This window comes from Suncus etruscus, chromosome 2, assembly GCF_024139225.1.
Source record: "Suncus etruscus isolate mSunEtr1 chromosome 2, mSunEtr1.pri.cur, whole genome shotgun sequence".
NCBI lineage: Eukaryota > Metazoa > Chordata > Mammalia > Eulipotyphla > Soricidae > Suncus > Suncus etruscus.
The window spans coordinates 165660342-165682338 of NC_064849.1; the positions used below are offsets into that span (position 1 = coordinate 165660342).

At 37.0% G+C, this 21997-nt stretch overlaps 1 protein-coding gene across 1 annotated transcript in view; it reads left to right on the forward strand.

Annotated features, from left to right (window-relative positions):
* The window catches only part of FER (FER tyrosine kinase), a 430623-nt gene that overhangs the window by 198916 nt on the left and 209710 nt on the right, over positions 1 to 21997 (forward strand). The window contains exon 11 of the mRNA XM_049769126.1: positions 10503 to 10595. Within this exon, the coding sequence (XP_049625083.1) occupies positions 10503 to 10595 (93 nt within the window). The remainder of the gene's footprint in view (positions 1 to 10502; positions 10596 to 21997) is intronic.

The window sequence follows — 21997 nt, forward strand, 5'->3', positions numbered from 1 at the left end:
CCACTGGTCTGAGGTCCTGTCTCTGTTCCAGTACCATGCTGTTTTGATTACTATGGCTTTATAGTATAGTTTCAAGTTAGGTAAGGAGATTCCACCCAGCTTCTTGTTTTTCAGTATGTGTTTGGCTATCCTGGCTCCTTTGTGGTTCCAGATGAATTTTGTGATTGATCTATTTCTTTAAAGAATTGTGTCTGGATTTGGATAGGGATTGCATTAAATCTATATAGAAGTTTGGGTAAGATAGTCATTCTGACTATGTTAATTCTACCTTTCCATGACCATGGGATGTTCTTCCATTTCTTTAGATCGTCTTCAATTTCTTTCTGAAGTGTTTTGAAGTTTCCCTGGTATAGGTCTTTCACTTCTCTTGTAAGGTTGATTCCTAGATACTTGATATTTTTTGATACTATCTTAAATGGAATTGTATTTTTAATCTCTCTCTCCTCAACTTCATTGTTTGTATATAGAAACACTACTGTCTTTTGTGTATTGACTTTGTATCCAGCCACTTTGCTGTATTGGTTGATTGTTTCTAGGAGTTTTACTGTGGACTCTTTAGGGTTTTTGATGTATATCATCATATTGTCGGCAAATAGAGATAGCTTGTGTTCCTCTTTCCCTATTTTAATTCCTTTGATTCCCTTCTCTTGTCAGATTGCTATTGCTAGGACTTCTAAGGTTATATTGAATAAGAGTGGAGAGAGTAGACAGCTTGCCTAGTTCCTGACCTTAGTGGGAATGCTTCTAGTTTCTTGCCATTAAGTATAATGTTGGGTGTAGGCTTTTCATATATAGCTGTAACTATCTTGAGGAAGGTTCCTTCTAACCCTATTTTTCTGAGTGTCTTTAACATGAAAGGATGTTGGATTTTGTCAAACGCCTTCTCTACATCGATTGATATGATCATGTGGTTTTTGTCTTTCATGTTGATGTGATGTTTAATGTTGATTGATTTGCGTATGTTGAACCAACCTTGCATTCCTGGTATGAATCCCACTTGGTCGTGATGTATGATCTTTTTGATGAAGTGCTGCATTCGGTTTGCTAAGATTTTGTTGAGTATATTTGCATCTATGTTCATTATTGAGATTGGTCTGTAGTTTTCCTTTTTGGTAGTGTGTTTGCCTTCTTTGGGAATGAGTGTGATATTAGCCTCATAAAAGGAGTTGGGAGGATTCCTGTTTTTTCTATGGTTTGGAAAAGCCCTATGGAAAAGTGGTAGTAAGTCTTCTTGAAATGTTTGATAGAATTCACCTGTAAATCCATCTGGGCCTAGGTTTTTGTTCTTAGGGAGTTTTTTAATTACATCTTCGATTTCCTCTGAGGTGATTGGTCTATTTAGGCTTTCTAGATCTTCCTTTTCCAGTCTTGGAAGAGGGTGTTTTTCCAAGAATCTGTCGATTTCTACTGGGTTCTCTAGCCTAGTTGAGTATAGTTTTTCATAATATGATCTCATGATATATTGTATTTCTTGGGGTTCTGTTGTAATCTCTCCCCTTTCATTTGTGATACTACTGATTTGGGTCTTTTCCCTCTTTTTTTTGGTGAGTTTTGCCAATGGTTTGTCTATCTTGTTTATTTTTTTGAAAAACCAACTCCTGGTCTCATTGATTTTTTGTATTGTTTTCTTAGTTTCGATGTTGTTTATTTCTGATCTGGTTTTTATTATTTCTTGCCTTCTGGTTGTGGTTGGATTTCTCTGTTGCTGTTGTTCCAATTCTTTGAGGTGATCTTTTAAAATGTTGGTTTTGTTATTTTCCTGTTTCTTGACATAGGCCTGTATTGCTATGAGTTTCACCCTAATTACTGCTTTTGCTGTGTCCCATAAATTTTGACATGTTGTCTCTTCATTGTCATCTGTCTCAAGGAATCTTTTTATTTCTTCCTTGAGTTGTTATTTGATCCAGCTGTTGTTGAGCAGCATGTTGTTTAATCCCCAGGTATTAGTTTTTCTCCAATGCTTCTTGTTGACATCAATTTTGACCTCTGTTGCATAGTGATCTGAAAGGGTACTTCTAATGATCCTTACCTTTGTGGTCTTATATAGGTTGGCTTTGTATCCTAAGACATGGTCTATTCTGGAGACGGTTCCATGTGGGCTTGAGAAGAATGTGTATTCTGCTTTCTGGGGATGGAGGGCTTTATATAAGTCTATTAGCCCCAAATCTTCTAATTTTTCATTTAGAGCTCTTATTTTTTTGCTATTTTTCTGTTTGGTGGATCTTTCCAGTGGTGAAAGTGGAGTATTGAGGTCCCCTACTATTATCACATTTCCCTTCATGTGTTTCTCTAGGTTTGCCAGTAGTTGCCTCACATATTTTTCTGACTCTACATTAGGTGCATAGATATTGACCAGTGTTAGTGTTTCTTGATCTAATGTTCCCCTGATCAGTAAGTAGTGACCCTCTTTGTCTCTGATCATTTTCTTCAGGTTGAATACAATTTGGTCTGATATAAGAATGGCTGTCCCTGCTCTTTTTTGTTTTCCATTGGCCTGAATAATTACTTTCCATCCTTTTATTCTAAGCCTGTGCTTATCCTGTAACTGTAGGTGTGTTTCTTGCAGACAGCAGAAGTCCGGTTTATTTTTCCTAACCCAGTTCTCTACTATGTGTCTTTTAATTGGAGAGTTTAGTCCGTTAACATTTAGGGAAATTATTGATAGAGAGGACTGTTGTGCAGTTGTGTTGTGTGGGGTGGTTGTTGTTACAATTGGGGGTTTGGATTGTGTAATTCGTCTCTGAGTAAGTCGCTTAGGATCAGCTTAGTTTGCACAAATAGTTCAAGTTCGTTCATGTTTGAGAATGTTTTTAGTCTGCCCTCCCATATGAATCATAGTTTTGCTGGGTATTTCTTTCAGTCGTTTAAATATGTCATTCCACTCTCTTCTTGCTTGAATTATTTCAAATGGGAGATCTGGTTTGATTCTTATGTCCTTTCCTTTGTACTTGAGGTTTTTTTTTCTCCCTTATTGCTTTCAGGAGTTCCTCTTTCTCTTTGTTTTTTGCCATTTGGATTATTATATGTCTTGGTGTTCGTTTATTAGGGTCTATTTTATTAGGGACTCTCTTGACTTCCTGGATTTGTCCTGAAGTATCTTTCCAGAGGGTGGGAAAGTTCTCTGTTATTATCTCCCTGACTACCTGTTCTTCTCCCTTCCCTATTTCCTTCCCTTCTGGTATACCCACAATTCTTAGATTGTTTCTTTTGTCCTTGTTCATTAGATATTGGATTTTTCCTTCCAGTGTTTTGCCTTTTATTTCTTTGTTGGTTTCTTGATCATTTTTTGATTGCAGTTTTTCTTCTAGTTCTTCGATGTGCTTCTCCAACTCTGTGTTTCTGCTCGTAAGGCTTTTTACTTTGTCTTTTAAATCCTTCACTTCTTTTTGTATGGAATCTCTCAAGTTCTTTGACATTTCTTCTTTAATTTGGTTGATTCGTTCTTCCATGGATTTCTTATACTCGGTTGCTAGGGTTTCTTTCATTTCTTTTAGTAATTCTTGCATTTCCTTCCTCATGACCGCTTTTAGGTCTTCTTCCCATGGATCTGTGCGTTTTGGCGGACTTGGAAACTTGATAGGGTTTGTCATGGTGTCTCCAGTTATTAGGGATCTCTTTGATTTACGCATAATTCTTTGTATTTAATGGTGTGTTTTGGAGTGCTGTGGCTTCTAATTTCGGCCTGCTTTGGTCCCATTCCTGAAGGTGTTTCTAGAGGGGGCTGTTGGGTGAGCTTGTTGAACCTAGCTCTTTCTCCTCCCCTTTGCTACCTAGAGTTCAGCCTTCCTGCAGTGGGTATTGTTGCTTTTCTACTCCTTATTTCTATCTGCTGTGCAGTTCAGCTCCTGGCCACAATGGTTGCTTGCACTGTTGAGCCTAGCTCTCTATCCCCCCTCCTTTCTCTGGGAGTCAATGGAGCTCCACCCCCTCCAAGCTTCCCTTGAAGGAGTTCCCTCAGTCCAACCCTGCAGGCTCTCCCCTCGCCCTTGGGCAGTCCCTGGTCCGCTCCTGGGCCCAAGGTGTTGGACTGCTCTAGGTCACCTGAGAGTCCAGATGGCTGGCCCTATCTCCCACATCTATTCGGGTTGCTCAACTTGCCTTTCCAGGCGCCCACCAGGGGAAGGGACTCACTGAAGTCTCTCAGGCTGGCGCTTGGGGGTCCCTTGGGGATGAGCCAGACCGGACCCCCGCGCAAGGGAACAGGGACTCATTCAAGTCTCTTAGGCCGGCGCTCGTGGGTCCCTGGGGGAGGAGCCGGACCGGACGCCCGCGCAAGGGAACAGGGACTCACTCAAGTCTCCGCTATTTTATTTTTTTAAAGCCCAAGAATGAGTGCTGTTATTCTCTATCTTTCTGCCTTTTAATTCCATTATTTTAGTATATGAAGGTACTTGACTCAGCAAAGGGTCTTTCTTTGTTTTCAGTCAGAAGCTATTATGTAAAATTAGCCTTATACAAAATATTTTGAGTACCAGAGAGATTAACTTAGCACATGCTCTTTCCCCAGCATCCTATGACACCTCAAACACTGTCAAAATGACCCCTGAGAACTAATCTGAAAGTAGCACTTGAGGAATACTGAGTGTTGCCTAAAACTCCAAATCCAAATAACAGCAAAAGAAAAGTTGTATATTATTTAATTCCTCTATTCTGATGGGAAATACACTGAATCTTTCATTTCCCCAAGCAAATGAACATCTGCAAAAGACTTAGTTATTTATCTGCAAAAATAAATCTTTTGTGAAGTACCTATTTCTATTTATCATATTTCATTTGTGTTATAGAATCAATAGTGTAATAATTTCAAGAGAATTTGTTGAGGTCATAAATTTCTTCCAATTATTTCTGATAAAATCTTCATATTTTATGGCTCTTTTATTTAAGTTTCAAACAGTACTTGAAATTCTGTGTGAATTTTGAATGTACATTGAGATTTGAATGTACATATTGTTATATTGGTATCCTTTTTTTTCTTAAAGCTTCTGGATTTGAAATAAGCTCCGATTATACCTTAAAGACAAAATCATCAGTTTCAATTTTTTTAAATGTTTTTAGGTTGGATTTATTTACAGAAGTCTGAGAAATAACATTTTGTTAGAATTTAAATGATCTATTATGAGTTAAAAAAGTATTCTGGTGCTCTTTTTATTATTGCTTATATTATATTAGGTCAAATTTTTCCTCCTCCCCTCCATCTCTCCATTCTTCTGTCCTTCCCTTTTAAATCAGTCCTCAAGTTCCAAAGCCAGGATACTGGAGAGATGCGGTTTAGAAGGAAATATCTATGTAGGAAATAATTCCCACACACAAAATAGGGCCAGTTGGGTTTAGGAGTTCCAACACTTAAGCTTTCCATTCCTAATAAGCAAAAGCTCAGTAGGAAGTCTGGAAACTAAAGACAGTGTTTTCCTGAAAACTGAGATATTTATTATGAAGAATCAGAGCACACCCAGGAATGTGTAAGTGGTCTAAACACCAACCTAAGATACTCCATTCAAAAGATGTTTCCAACCAATGAGTAACAAGGCTTATACTGAGAGGGATGGCATTCGATTAATCCCACACCTCCCTCTCTTGCTCCCTTCCTTCCTCCCTTCCTCTCTCCCTTTCTTTATCCTTTACTTTCTCCCTACTTTCCTTTCCTCCTCCCTCCCTCACTCACTCACTCTCTCCCTTTGTCCCTCTGTCCATCCCTCTGTTCTTCCCTTCCTCCTTCTCTTTTATCTTCCCTCCTTCCCTCCCTCCCTCTTCCTTTCTTGTTTTCTCCATCTTCCTCTATCTTTACATCTTCCTCCCTTTACTAATCCTATCCTTCCCTACCTCACTTCTTCCTTCCTCTCTCCCTTTTTCATTCATTCCCTAATTCCTCTCCCTTTTTCCTTCCCTTCTCCCTCCCTTCCCCCTCCCTCCCTTCCGTCTTCTCTCCCTCCTTTCTTCCTTTCTTTCTTCCCTCCTCTCCTTCCTTTCTTTCCTTCCTCCTTCCCTCCTTCCTTCCTTCCTTTTCTTCCTCCTTCCCTACTCCTTTTTTTCCTTCCCTCTTTCCCTTCTTCCCTTCCTCCCTCCCTTCCTCCCATCCTCCCTTCCCTTTCAACATCCAGCAGTGTGCAAACCTTACTCATCTCTCTGTATGCAGGGATTATACTCAGTGGTACGCAAAGAACCATATGTGGGCGGGAGAATCAAATCAATAGGCCAAGTGCATAATATGTCTTGGCCCTTAACCCTGTACTATCTCTTTAGAATCTGAAAACAAATTATTTAAGGAGTATTGCACCCAACTATTTTCACAAATTCCTCTGGCTCTCCACTCAGGGATCATGCTTGTCTTTGTATTTTGTATGGTTGTCAAGAATTAGGATTAATATTATAACACATATTTTAATATTTTAACATTATTCATATTGCTTTTTATAATGGTGATTCTGTTTCATACTCCCAGAAAGTATCTATTTCCCTTCTCATCATATACCTTTCAAATACTTTGTACTTGTCTTACAGATAGTGATCAGTCTTACAGTGTGAGAGACACTCTTTTGATTTGAATTTCCCTAATGATAAATGATGATGCTCATCTTTACATGTACATAATGATTATCTGTCTCTCTTCTTGGGAAAGTGTTTATACAGATCTGTCCATTTAAAATTGAATTTTAAAAATATTGGCATTCATAAAATCTTTTTGTATTTAACCCCTTAACAAAATACGTTAAGACATACTTTGTGCAGATATCTTCTCTGACTTAGTAAAAATGTATTTTCATTTAGAGTAAATCTTTTATCATGCAGGATTTTAGTTTAATGTGATCCAATATATTCATTTATTATAAATTTGTTTCCCTTGCCACTAGAATTGGGTCCCTAAACATGATTCAGGATAATTTTAAGGAGTGTATTTCCTGTATATGGTTTGGTTTATTTAATTTTTATTCTATAATTTAGGCATTAACCAAAATATTTAGTTGACTTTAACCTCATGTGGGAATATGATTTTGGTTAGAGGTCTGATTTCATTGTCTTAAATTGACTGTCAAGTTTTACTAAAACCATTTATTAAATAGATTTTCTTACTTCCTTTAGGTACTTGACTCTTTTTATAATAAATTATAAATAAATAAATAAATAAATAAATAAATAAAGACCATGTATCATGGTCTTTCTTCTGAGGTCTCAAGTCTGTTCCATTGATTTATACTTTTATTTTTATTTTCATATCATGCTATTTTACTGAAATATAGTATAGTTTAAGAGTTAGAATGATACCATTTAGTTCTTCTTGGGTATGTTTGTCATGAACAATTTTTACCCTATTTCTATTTGAATATTAATGATATATACAAATATAATGCATTGTGGACTTAATTAACCTTTGTATTTATTAATTTTTAAATATATATACTTCCATGTAATTTTCAGTTTTGTTCTTATGCAGAGATGTATTAGTACTTTAAGAATGTTTACACAAAAGACTCATAGCGAGCAACCTGCTATTTTCTTATTAAGATTTCTTTGTCAAACAGGTGACTTTAGCAGTTTCATCTCAACATTTCATTTATAACAGCAGTAGAACAATCATTTAGGGGTGCTACTACTAATAGCATTGCTACTTCCAAAACACAAACACAGAGGCATCTCCAAAAAATAAATATATGTATATATGTAGAGAGAGAGAGACAGAGAGAGAGAGAAAAGGGGCAAAGTGTTCTAAGATACAGAAAAACTAGAGGCACTATAGCACTTTTTAGAATATATGTGTGCACTCTTGTATTTATTAATAAATTTAATTTTTTAAATGGTAATGTATTATATTTCTCTTTTATTTTCGTATAGTCTGGCTATATGTAAGATATTTATTTACCAAATATTTTATTTATAAAAACTTATGAAGTTTTTAATATATATTTTAAAGTTTTTAAAATATATTTTACTAAAAAGTTTCTCATTATTTGGTTTGTGAGCCAAACCTAGTCATTTTCAGAATTTACTCCTGACTCATTGGTTGGGGGGTTGGTTCTAGTGATGTTATCTAACTCAGGTCTTCTGCATGCAAAGCATGTGTTTAGAAGACCACTGAACTATTTCTCTGTCTATATAAATAAATTTTTCTTTAATTTTATATAAATAAGTGTCTGGTTTTATTAAAATGTAAAAGTGAGTCATATCTAGGATTAAGGATATTGAATCTATATATTTATATGGAAAAGAGTTATTTTTAAAATATTTATTAAATATGTGCATCATTTTAAAATGTAATTTTGTAGAGCACTATAAAAAAAAGTTAGTTTGGAGGCCGAAGAGATAGCACAATGGGTAGGGCATTTGCCTTGCACATATCCAACCTAGTTCAATCCCTGGTGTCCCATATAGTCCCCTGAGTCTGCCAGAAGTAATTTCACAGAACCAGGAGTAAATCCTGAGTGCCACAGGGTGTGACTCAAAACTAGAAACAAACAGCTTTGTAACTAATGACTCTGATGAAGATAAATTGAGATTCTCTATTCTATTTGAAGACTATTAGATCACTTAAAATGCTAAGATGTAGATACTGGTAAAAGAATAACTATTTACAATGTAACTACTATAGAGTGAAATGGACATGGTCAAGTTTATAGACAATATTTTAATTTCACATACTGTTTATCAGAAAGTATACAGCTAATAATTTGCACTTCTATTCATAGATAAACCCCAGATATTGTGTTAGACATAAAGGAAGTAAAATTTATTTTTGTTTTAGTTTATTTCCACTGTCAAGTAAAATTTAGAGTGACAAGTTAAAGAAGACATATTGAAATAGATTTTTCTAATAGTATTTGTTTTTTCTTCTGACATAACAGTCACAATATAGTGATTATTGAAAATTAATGTAATTTTAAAACCCTCACAGATTATTTGCCATCATTTCTTCTTCATGATTCTATTTCTATTCTCTTGCATCTATAAAATGTATAGTTTTTTATTGTTTTTATTTGTTTTTGGGCCACACCCGGTGACTCTCAGGGGTTGTTGGTGCCCCTGCCTGCGGGGGACACCAGTCAAGATGTGGGTTATTCTTTCTCGGAGGGAGCTCGCGCATACACAAAGACACAATAACAGACACGGAGACAGACAAGAGTGGGAAAAGGATTCCAGATCCAAATCCAAAACCATTTATTGAAACACAAGGCCCAGTTTATATACTTTTTGCTTGCACAGTTCTGCACGTACAGAAGTCGATAGGGGATAGATACATTAAACATGCCAGAATGCCCAGATAACAGGACCCATGGTCAAGTGGGTCGGAATGTCCAGATAAAGGGACCCATCTCCATCGGGCCGGGGTGTACTGAGAATCGGACCCATCTCGGGCAGGCCGGATTGTGCAGATAACGGGAACTTCAGAGAAGTAAGACTCAGTTTCCCAGGGTTAAAATTCTATGCTTTCATTGTCTCTATGCAAGCCTTAAATGGTTACATTTATTCTCAGGACTCCATGCTTCTTGCAAAGGCCTGCTATTAGCAAAGTTCTGTGCTTGTCACAAGGGCCTTGTTTTTATCTAATTTTTTTAATCTAATTTTTATCTAATTTTTCTGCTTGTTTCAAGGCCCCTGGCAAGGGGTTACTCCTGGCTATGTGCTCAGAAGTCGCTCCTGGCTTGGGGTACGATATGGGACGCCAGGAGATGGAACCAAGGTGCGTCCTAGGTCAGCCTCATGCAAGGCAAAAATGCCTTACCACTACGCCACCACTCTGGCACATGTATAAATATTTTAAGATAAAGTTTCCTTTAACACATCGAGTTTCATGGTACAATATGTGTTAATTCTTCCACTTGTGAGCCACTGGCAACACACACTGGCATCAATATGTTTATCATGGTATATAATATAGGGTATATACATCGTTTATAACAAATAATAATCTAGAATTGACTTTCCTTATTGCCATTATGCTCTGTCTTCTTTCCCCCAACATCCCTCCTTTTTTTTTTTTTATCCATTTGTAAGTTTTTATCTCTTGTCTCCCTTCTTTTAATATGAATCTTTGGGAAACTTTCTTGCTACTTAAATTGAATTTAACTTTTTAAAGATTAATATACCATTATTTTTCCTCTTTATTTTTCTCTAGGTTTATTTTTTTTACCCACCCTTTACCGCTTCTCTAGGTTTATTTTATAAATCTTGGGAGTACAATGCTTTGTAAATTCTATTTTAGATTATTCCTTATAACTTTTCTCTTTTGTAAATATTTTTTGCACATTTTCTTAGTTTTTCTTAAAGGTCTTGTTTTCTTTTATATTGAATTTTAATTATTTTCTCTTTTTCAAATAGAGAGTTCTTGTGGAACTAGGAAATCAAAATACTGGAACTTTTATGTAGATTTGGTTATTTGTTGTTTTTACTGTCAATAAGTTTACGTTTTATTTAGTTGAAAGACTAGCTGTGTGAGCAATGGATAGATAACTAAGTATCTTGCATGATTGTCTATTATTTATTGCTGAATATTTCTTTTTTAATCTGTTCAGGAAAGAAAAGAGAGGCTATCCAGATTTGAGTCTATTCGTCACTCAATTGCTGGATTAATTAGAACTCCAAAAACTTCCCTTGGCTCTCCAACAGTAAGTAATATTAATTGAGTGTGTTACTAAAATAGTCACTGCTAACCTCTATCTTTCATTGCAGTGAATATCATGTGGAATGATGGAAAAAGCATAGAATTTAACTACTCATGTATATTATATACATGTAATAAGTATGTATGTATTAAAACCATGTCACACTGATAAAGGATGAATAGAAATATATCCCAAGTATATAATACTTCTGACTATGCATATAAGTAATGCTTTTTTATATTTAGGGTCCACAGAATACTATAGCCTATCATTTATTCTAGTGACAAAATTGATGATAAGGATTATTGTAACATATTTTTCGTTTGGTTTTTTGGTCATGTTTAGCAGTTCTCACATTATTCCTGGCACTGAGCTCAGGATTTATTTCTGGTGGTTCTCTAGGGATAATGTGGGATGTCATGGATTAAATGGAGGTCTCATTCATAGAAGGCAAGTGCTCTAGCTGTTGTACATCACTCTAGTCCAGCATATGTATATTTAAAGTTTATTCATTTATATATTTTTATAATTTAGAACATTTGGATTATAAAATTAAAGCCTAGTATATCATTAAATAAGAATTTGGTATATTACAGTGGTACAAGGAATATTGGTTATCTCTTTTAACAGAAACTTTGGTAACTAAGGTGAAAGCAAATCTTACTAAATTATAGTAAAATACTGTTTTCTCATATCATTAGTTATTTTATTTTTGATGCTTGTTATAAAAATAATTTATAAAATATTGACTGGTAAAAGAAAATGTTCAAACTTTGTCACACGTGTTTCTCCAATTTGTTAAGATTTTACATGAAATATCTATTATTTATTTACTTATTTATTTATTTATTTATTTACTTACTTACTTTTGGTTTTGGGGTCACACCCGGCAGCACTCAGGAGTTATTCCTGGCTCTGTGCTCCTGGCAGGCTCAGGGGAGCATTTGGGATGCCAGAATTTGAACTGGGGTCTGTTCTATGTTGGCCATATGCAAGGCAAATGCTCTACTTCTGTGCTATCACTCTGGCCCTTATTTGTTTGTTTGTTTATTTGTTTTTGTGTGTTTGGGCCACACTTGCTGGCAGTCAGGGGTTACTCTTGACTTTGTGCTCATAAATCACTCCTCACAGGCTTGGGGGACCACATGGGGTGCTGTGGACCAAACCCAGGTCAGTTGCAAGGGAAGGCAAACACATTGCTTACTGTGCTATCACTCCATCCCTAGATTTTTTAAAAATTTACATTAAATATATAATGTTAATTCTTACTTCTTTTTAAATTTTTATTGAGCTATCATTGTTTATATATTTTCTAGTTGCAGAGTATAATGTTTTCCTTCACCAGTGATTTCAGATCTCTCCATCATTTTCCCATGTTCTCTTAATCCTTCCTCATCATCAGTTCCAGGTTCCCTTGACCAGGTGGTCTCTGAATTCATTTCTCTCATTTTTTTTTTCTGAATTCATTTCTATTTGTGATCATCTAATTCTTCCTTTGTTTTCTCATGCTTTTGATATGTCTGAGATCATCTGATAATTTTTTTTTACTTTTTAATTCTCTTCACTTAGCTTAACACCATCCAGTTCCTCCAAGTTTTAGTATATAATACAATTTATTTCTTCTCATAGCTAATTGGTATTCTATTGGATATTTATACCACAATTACTTCTTTTTTTTTAATGTATGTTCTTAAGACCAAACAGTTACATGAACATTAAGTAGAAATAAAAAAAGGTTCAAACTTAAGCACCAAATCTAATGCCAACGACAACAGCTTGTTTCATATGGAAATGGGTCAAAGTGCTTCATTAACATAAAGCAGGCAAGTATGGTCTAGTACAGTGGTGGCTAACCATTTTTAAGCCCGAGTGCCTACACTGCTGCACAAAATCAAAGAAAGTGTCAGCATGTTAATTAAACCTTAATAACAAGACTTTAGTATCTAAAAACTCTTTATAGAGTTGCCTCATCTATGTAACATCATTTTTAAAGGTTGGAATATTTGTATTGTCATAGAATCAATTTGATTCACAATCCTTTGATTTTCATTTCAATTTATTGGCAATTTATAATGTTTTAATGATTCCATTCAATTTAATGAATTTAGGAAGAATTTGATTCAGTTACACAATATATTTTAAATGTATTATTCACATAACATGTCAAATGTATTCTGAGTAAAAACAAAAGATAAACTTCTTAAAACTGTTAACTTTGTCAAGGTTCGGTGTGTATTCCCAAAGAGTCTATAGATGTTTCTTTGTAAAACTTACAATCAAACTTGAAGATCATTACATTACTAATAATATGATGTAAGGAAACAAAAGAGCTTTCAATTAAACCAACCTTTTGATTGGAAATTCCAGATTGGAATAAAACAGGGACATGTAAAGTCCCTTTTTTAAATAACATCTTTAAATGATATTTCAATAACTTAGAAAGTGTCTTAACTGAAAACTCAAAACAGTGCTTCATGTAAACATATGCATTGGGCATGCTCTGAAAAAAATTAATGTGATTTTTGTTGTTGCATACATGCTGAGAACTTGTCAATTTGGCTCATAGTGCGTTAATTTCAGAGCAACACATGCAGCACTCCTGTCATCCGTTAACCTTTTTCTAACATCAGATTTTATATGATTCAAAGCCGAAAAGCTGCTCACAGCATAGGATGACCCAACAAAATAAGAAGAGCAATCCCAAGTGCTTTCACAGACTTAAAATTGTCTGGCAGAGAATTCCGTGCTTTTAGGATTTCATTTTCAGAACTGCTAGCAGTGATTTCATTTATCACCCTTTCACAGTCAATACGTTCAAGAGCCGCACGAAGGTCATTGAATTTACTTTTCCAGATAGAGCTTTCTTGACATTCCAGTAGCTCCATTTCCAAATTTTGAATATCCAACCACTGTAAGCAGGAAAGATCAAGATCTTCAAATGTGGACTTTTCTGGGGAAGCTATAAATTGAAAGGGTTGTCTCCATCTTACGAAACTAGGAAATCTGTTACTAAAATTCTCCTTTGCTTCAGCTACAATGGTGGAATATGCCTTGTAGATTTCCTGGTGTATTTTTATGACTGTCCACAAATGTTGTAGAGTTATCCAAATGTATTTTTAGTTTGGGAAATATTTTAGCTGTCCACTCTCAAGGTCTTTTTCAAAAACATGCAATTTTCTCTCAAAAGCATTGATGTCACATGCTTTCTGCTGTTTTTCCCATGCCTTGTAATTTTTTGTTTAGTACATTAAAGTGGTTAGTAAAATATGTAAAGAACATGAGGTTGGTAAGCCAGGCCATTTTGTTGAGTTGAAGATAGCCTTCCCATTTTTTGTTCATAAATAGCCTAACTTCTTCCAAGCTGCCACAAATCTCTCAAACACCAGTCCTCTGCTCAGCCACATGACATTATCGTACATCAGTAAAGTGTTATATTGTGCCTGAACCTCATCAAGAAGGGCTTGAAATTGTCGAAAATTAAGAGCATGCGCATGATGAAGTTCACCATTTTTATTACATCTTTGAGGACATCGTCAAGTTTTTTGCTGCTTTGTTTGGTACAGAGAGCCTCTAGATGTATTATGCAGTGAAATTGAATCAGTGGATGTTTTGCTTCCTTAGAAAAGAAATAAATGAATCCTGGACTTATGTCTAGTAGTGATGAAAAAGCCTCCATCATAGCATTGTGGATATCTATCCCTGTGTTCTTCCAGGCAAAGACAGCATTTTTTATCAGCTCTTCTCTCATGATGTGACCAGTAGCATAATCCAAATGAGTGCTAGTCTTACATGGTTAGTAATATCTGTACTTTTATCCAAGCACATGGAGTAGAAGGGTGCTTTTTGTAAGTCACAAGTAAGCTGTTGACTAACATCAGCAGCCATTTGCAGAACCCTATCTTTTGCAGTAATTCTGCTTAGTGGCATATCAGAGATGCGCTGCACAATTTTATCCTTGTTTTGGAAATCATGGAAGAGAGAATTACTCCCAGCCAAAATTGCCTTTTTGATAAAATTTCCATCAGAGAGGGGCTTACCATGTGTAGCCATGCACAGTGAAATTTGAAAGCTGCCAACTGTAAGATGATTAGTTTTTGAAAGATAGTTGCTAAAACTAAGAGGCTGGGAGTGATACTTCTTTAATTTTTCTACAAAGAACTTTTATCTTTGAGCTAAACCAAGTTCAGCAACATTGTTATGGTTGATGTCAAAGTGACGTTTGACACTTGATGTGCGAGACACAACACTTTCATTACACATAATACACAGTGCTTTCTCACTGAGTTTAATCACTTCATATGTTTTTGTCCAGGCCTCTTGGAATGGTCTTCCACTATCTGTTATTGCTTTTTCTGCTGTACTCATTTTCTTTGTTCAAGACTTCCAATCTACAAAAAGATAAAATTTATATAATAAAAATATATCTAATGAAGTGCTGTATACAAATCCATCCCCATAAAAAATATGTGATTGGGGAATTTTACTAATTGTAGACATCCGTTTTAGTCAAAAAATATACTGTCCGGGTGAAAATCATATTTGTGCAACCCTAAACTGGACACCTAGACAAATAGCCAGATAATTTAATAGGTTTTTGAAAAAGAGCCCAGGTAAGTTTATAATAACATTAGTATTATTGGTCCAATTAAACTTAAGCAGCATAGGTAGGGCAAAGTAGAAGTTTACCTAAGAATAAATTATGTAGAATGCAGATTGCGTCTCCTGTTCTCCTCAAGTCTCCCGCCAGGGTGGGAGGGCATGACAGAATAACTCTTGGTGCTGGAGGCAAGTACTTTGGCAGGTTTAGAGACCGAGGCGGAAGTGAGACCTAGCTTCTCACAGCCGGGACGGTTCAGCCAGCTGAGAGGAACAGATTGCCGGGCAAGGCCGGACTGGGACTAAAAATAGGCCCAGGCATTTTAGGTTGAGTAGCCTCATGTAGGACCCACGCATTGAAGACCAGGGGCAGGGCTAAAATGCAGTAGCACAATTAAGAGGCAGGGCTAGCCACTAATAAGTAAGGAGTGCAACAGCCAACACACAAGAAGATGTGACTTGAGGGAGGGGAAAGAGAGAAGATGGGACATGGAGGAGGGGGGGAGAGAAGATCCATAAAAGACTACGACTAAAACATCTCTTAATCTTCTGATGTCACACAAAGCTCCCAAAGGAACGCTGAACACCCAAAGATCCTCCAGAAAACAATGTAATTTAAAGGAAGATGCACAGGAAAGACAATCGTGCAATATGTTCAAACTTTAATTTCTATAAAAGCAATGACAAACTCTCACCTTTGAAACAAAAATGACAAGCGCTTATCAATTAAACCAAACCACGGGGTCCGTGCTTTTTAAAATGAAAAATTCGGATAACAAGAGGCAGCTCAGCAATATCCTACCTTAGTGAGCTGGAGGTTTATGTGACAGCAGAGAATAAGAAGACATGTTTTATTTGTAGTCATGATGTATTGGAGAAGTGACTGCGATTCCCCAAATAAAATGACCTGCAAACTGGATTAATCACATTAATGACTATACAGCATTGGATTCATCACAGTAACAAGAGGTGACTGAGTGTATGGGAAAAGTACTTTTATTTTTCATTATTGGAGCCTTTGTATTTTATTATGATGTTTACAAAAGCACTGTGAAAGGCCACATACACACTCTACTGTTTTTTGCTATATTGAGTTCCATAAGTTCCATAAGTTTTCCATAAGGTACAGCGCAGAGGATATGTGTATTGGTTGTTCACAGAGAGCCCAGCCCTCCTCTCAGCTTACTGAACTTCTCCATGCAATCATCATAAGCAGCTTTTTTATTTCCTCAAATTTAGCATGTACCCCATGGAAGATACAGATGTTTTTACAGAGGAGCACATTATTAGACACATTAATATCCCCCTCCCCCCTATTCTCACCTCTCTAACATGAGAGCACTAGGAACTGTTCCTGATTACAGATGTCACATGTGGAATCACACTACAGCCTCACTGAATTCCTGTGACAGACTCAGTGTGAAGCTTGTCTTCCTCTCCCCAGAGCCCCCTCACACACTGCCTGGATCATAGGCTACTAAAGGAAAGACAGGCAGGCTAAATTTCCACTCGCAGGACTGCAGCCAACACAGGAGGATGGGCCACGGCTCACCAGGACAATGCCTGGTCCTCCCAACAGCCAGTCCGGCCCTGTTGCCAGGTGAGCTGCAAGGCAGACACCTAAACACTCGCCTCCCACCACGCTGCACACCTTAATTGCGGACCTTTCTGCATGCCAGCTGCAATGCCTTTACATGCCACAGCTGGCACGTGTGCCCTAGGTTTGCCATCACTGGTCTAGTATGTGAATCTAAGAAAGAAGTTACAATTATCAGTTCTGCTGCTCTTAGTGAGGGAATTATTATTCTCTTAGACATAGGGAGAGCCTGCCCTAGTGGCCTCTGCCAAAGAGATAGTAAGGAAAATTTAAACCAGTTACTGTAATTTCTAATTTCTAGGAACCACTGATTGCAGAGATATAAGTGGCTGTAAATGTATATCATAGGTGAAATTGTGCATTCATCATTCTTAAAACAGTCAGCCTTTTCCATATTCTAGTTTTTATACATAGCACTAAAGCTAAGGAGTTCCATAGACTTGGAAAAGTTTTTTTGTTTTTTTGTTTTGTTTTGTTTTGTTTGTTTGTTTTTGGGTCACCCCTGGCAGCGCTCAGGGGTTACTCCTGGCTCTATGCTCAGAAATTGCTCCTAGCAGGGGAGTGTATGGGATGCTGGGATACAAGCCATTGCCCTTCTGCATGCAAGGCAAACACCCTTGCCTCCATGCTATCTCTCCGGCCCCCTTTAAGCTCTTTTATTGTTTTGTTTTTTTTTTTTTGTGGGGGGGTCTCACCTAGAAGCACTCAGGGGTTACTCCTGGCAGGCTCAGGGGACCATATGGGATACCAGGATTCGAACCACCGACCTCTGCATGCAAGGCAAACGCCTTACCTTCATGCTATCTCTCCGACCCCAGTTTAAGCTCTTTTAACTCACCCAACTTTTTGTAATTTTTTTCACTAGTTTACTGAGGCATTTACCTTAAATAAGACAGGGGTACCAGTGCCAAACAATAAGGGCCATTGTCCCACCCAGATGTTCTGACTTGATTCCATACCAAGTATATGAGTTTAGGAGCCATAGTGACTGTAAACTCCAGTTAATATTCTCATGCTTCCTTAATTTTACTGGGGGTCTAGCTAATTAATTTGAGCCAGAAGTTTTTTGTTTCTTGTTTTGTTTTATTTGGGGGGGGGGCACACCCAGCAACACACATGGGTTGCTTCTGGCTCTGCATTCAGAAAGCACTACTGGCTGGCTTGGGGGATGATATGGAACACTGGGGATTGAACCCAGTTTGGCTATGTGCAAGGCACCTGACCTACCCACTGTGCTGTCAATCCAGCTTCAAGGGCCTGATGTTGTAAACGATCTTATCAATTAGACAGAAGAATGGTATTTAAAATGATCAGATTCTGGAGCAGCAAAGGATCCTCTTTATCCTTGGGAGGACTTAACAGTTTGTTGTTTTAGAAGGCACTCTCACCAAATATAGCATGAGAAAATAGGCTGTTTATTATGGAAATAGAACCATTCTAGTGAGCCTGATAGCTACACAATCGCTGTGGTGGGTAACTGAGGGGGTATCAGAGATAAATTACCATAATTTTTCTTCAGGAGCAAACCAGGAAAGATAGGACTTCTGTAGTTGGTCCTTTTAAAATTCTAATTCCTTCTGAGCTCAGAGGTTAACTGTCTCGGGCTTTCCAGGGCAGAATCCTCTTGAAGGGCAAGGAACAAGATACTAAGCTCTGAATAGAGAATGCTGAGAGAGGGGTGGATTCAATTACTGTATTTTTCTATTTTTATTAAGGGTTTTGATGTCTTTCTGGTGGATGTAATTTGGGGGGTACTTGCTGTAGCACATTCAAGAACGTAACCGAAGTATACCTACAGGTGCAGCATCTTAATTTTCTTTGTGGTAACCTATAATCCAGCTACTGGCAAGTAAGCTATATTTTTATGTTATCACTGAAGCTCCCTGTCACTAGAACATGCAAGCAAGATATCATCACTATAGTGCATAACATAAGATGGGGAGACCTTACATGAGAAGAATATAAAACCACATCAACAAACTATTGGTTCATTCCTTGGAGTAAAATGTTTTAGTCCACTGAAAAGTCTTTAGGAATTACTGCAGGGGAGTGAAAATCGGGTTGAAGGGTTCCTTTGGAAACCATGGTAGAAGTCATTTAACAGCTGTCTCTTGCCCTATTTCTTTTTTATAACAAAGACAGGAAAATTCCATTCAGAAAATAAAATTTTAGTATGTCCTAATTTAAGCTGTTCCTTTACTAAGTTTACCATTACCAATCTTACCAATAACTTTATGTTGTTAAGGGACCACTGCAGTGTCCACACAGCATTATAAGATTTCCATTGAATATAGAGGGGTGGTGAGTACTGAGCCACAGCATCCTCAATTCAATAGGCCTGGACTCTGAATTAGGGGTCATGGAAGGGGCTGGAGGAGGAACTGTAAACTGATTGTGCCACTGTTGGTATAAATCTCAAACCTAAAGATTCAGGGGCATAGAGCTACATATAGTTTTGAGATGGCTATCATCACCTCTGGTTCAAAGCATGTTAGCCATCTGGTACTCTGTCAGACAGAGGAAGAAGATATTGTGCTACTTCTTGCAGTTCATAAGGTATTGCTTTCAAGGTCCAGTAGCAGGACCAGTATTGGGAAGAGATGGTAGAAATATTGGCTCCTCTGTCAATCATGCCCTTAATCTCCTTCCCATGAATCTCAGAAACTAATAGTAGCTGTGCTTTCTTTATAATATCAGCAACAGAGGCCACTAAGAGATTAGTGCTACCAAAACCTCCAGTCCTGGGGCAAGTGGACTGGCCAGTTTGGCAGTTCACTTTCCCTTTTCAAATTTCCAAACATTTGGTACCTGAATGACAATTGCTATTTCCTCAGTATATCAGATTCAATTACTTCAACATTGACAGTGATTCCCATAGAGTCAGACTGGTTCTATCTAGGAGCAAGCCTACAATGCCTGGCAGAATTGGACCTTTACTGTTAGATTTTAATTTACATGGTCACTGGGCTGGTGCCATCATAACAATATTAGGGCAGGGATATCCAAATTGGACTACTCCTTCTGTGGCATGTTGCAGTGAACCTATTGATCATAGCTCTAGAAGCTCAGGTTTGAGTGGGTGCTGCCATGATTGTTCCTGAATCTGTGGATTCTGGGACTGGCTCTTTCTCCAGCTTCCCAAGACAATATTATTGGGTGGCATTCTCAGGGCACAGGCTAAGAGGGGTTCTGCATTCCCTGCAGGAATGCTCCAACTCACAGCCACTAAAGTATTTACCCAGAGCTTATGAGACCTGGGGCTGGCCCCTTCTTTAAGTTGAGGCCAATATCATGTCTTCCCTGTCACTAATAGAGCAACTTTTAAAAATGTTTTGCTAATCTATTTTGGAGTTTACATGAACTAAAAACTTCATATAACTGTAATGGTAAGAATGAAAAGAATTAAGAAAATTAAAAGTAGGAAAATCTGAATAGGACTATAAAACTTTTAAGAAAGAGATATTGGTTATATATTAGAAAACATTACATTACAGATACTCCTCGCTTAACGGCCAAGCTCCGTTTCAAAGACTTGGTCTTTAAGCGAATTGGTCGTTAAGTGAGGAACTGCATATACTGTATACAGTAGTAGTACAGTATATACATAGCACTTGACAATATAGTATTCTGAATAAGTAAAATAAGGAGAAAGATCAAACTGAAAACTTCCACTTGTTTTAATTTGCATAGGTTGTGTAATTTACACACAGTTCTGCGATGCATTACAGAATATAAAGTTAGTAAAGTAGGTACAGTACTGTGAAGAGATGGTCATAAGTGCCAGCAGTCGCTAAACAAGTAGGTGGTTAAGCGAGGACTATTTGTATAGATATGACTTAAGTGCCTTCAGTGCATATAAGAGATTGTGATTCATATATGTATGAGTATAAAATTACTGATAAGATAGAATATTCCATATATTTGAGATGTACATTCAGTAACTGAAGCCGATAAACATCCTTAAGCTAGGCATCAATGCTTTCCTTAATCTGATAGATGACAACTGTAAGCACCGAGAATAAAGCCATGCTCAGTGCCATGTGCCATTGTTCTGTCATTGTTCTATTAAAGAAATTCCTTTAATGCTTCTTAGAAATCTGGTTTCAAAACTGTTAATTTATAAGTTGCCTGTCCATGCAACTGTATAGTTCCATCAGATCTTAGTCATGATTTATCTGGCTAGAGCATTCTTGGTGAGTATTCATGTCATTGAGGATCTTTTTAATCATATCACTTCTCTTCTGTCTCATAGAGTCTCATTTAATAAATTTGCTTTATATCTTATGAGCTTTTATGTAATTTTTTTGTCTTGCTGCTTAACAATCTTTGGAATTTGTCTTTTGAGTTCAGTGTGTTCTGGAGTTTTTCTAGTTGAGTTTATTTTCATTAGGAACCTTCAAGCTTCTTGATCTTGGTGCCTGTGAGCCTCTTATAGAGCATTTCTTCTCTATTATTTGTTTAAATATTATTTCTGTCCCTAGGGAATTCTTTTTTTTTTTAATATAATTTTTATTTTGATCATAGTGGCTTACATATTGTTGACAATAATATTTTAGGTACATATTTACATAAAATCAGGGGGGATTCCCATCCCCAAATTGTCCTCCCTACTCCCCCGTTTCTGTCTTACCTCCCATTTCCTCTTCCCTCACCCCCAGGGCGGCTAGAATATGTGGTCCCCTCTGTCTCTAACCAACTACTTAGTAGTCTTGCATCAGTTTGGTCTTGATGCCTCCCTTATTTCCCCCTCTAAGTAGGGGCAGGGGTAGCTAGTTCAAGTTGCGTGGTTTTGCCTGAAAAAGAGAAAATAAATAAACCGGGGTAAGAGTTTAATACCCCGAAAATGGGCAGAATCCTTCTAGAGGTTCTCATCATCGATTTGGGAAATGAAGGAGAAAAAGAAGTTGAAACACTCCACCAGTACCAAAAGAAGTGTCAAATATCCAGTGAGGACTCCAGCTATAACGATAAGCACCACAAAAAAACAGATAAAAAATAAACCAAAACAAACTAAAAACAAACACAAACAAACAAAAAACACGCTGTGGTCTTGAAATAAGAAACATGGCGTAGCACATAACGAAAGAAAAGAAAGGAAGAGAAAGAAAAGAAAGAAAAAGAAAAAAAAGAATAATTGGGGCCAACAATTTCAATAATCACATCCAAACTGAGGAATCGACCAAAATAGCTAGGTAAATAAAAATAATAATAA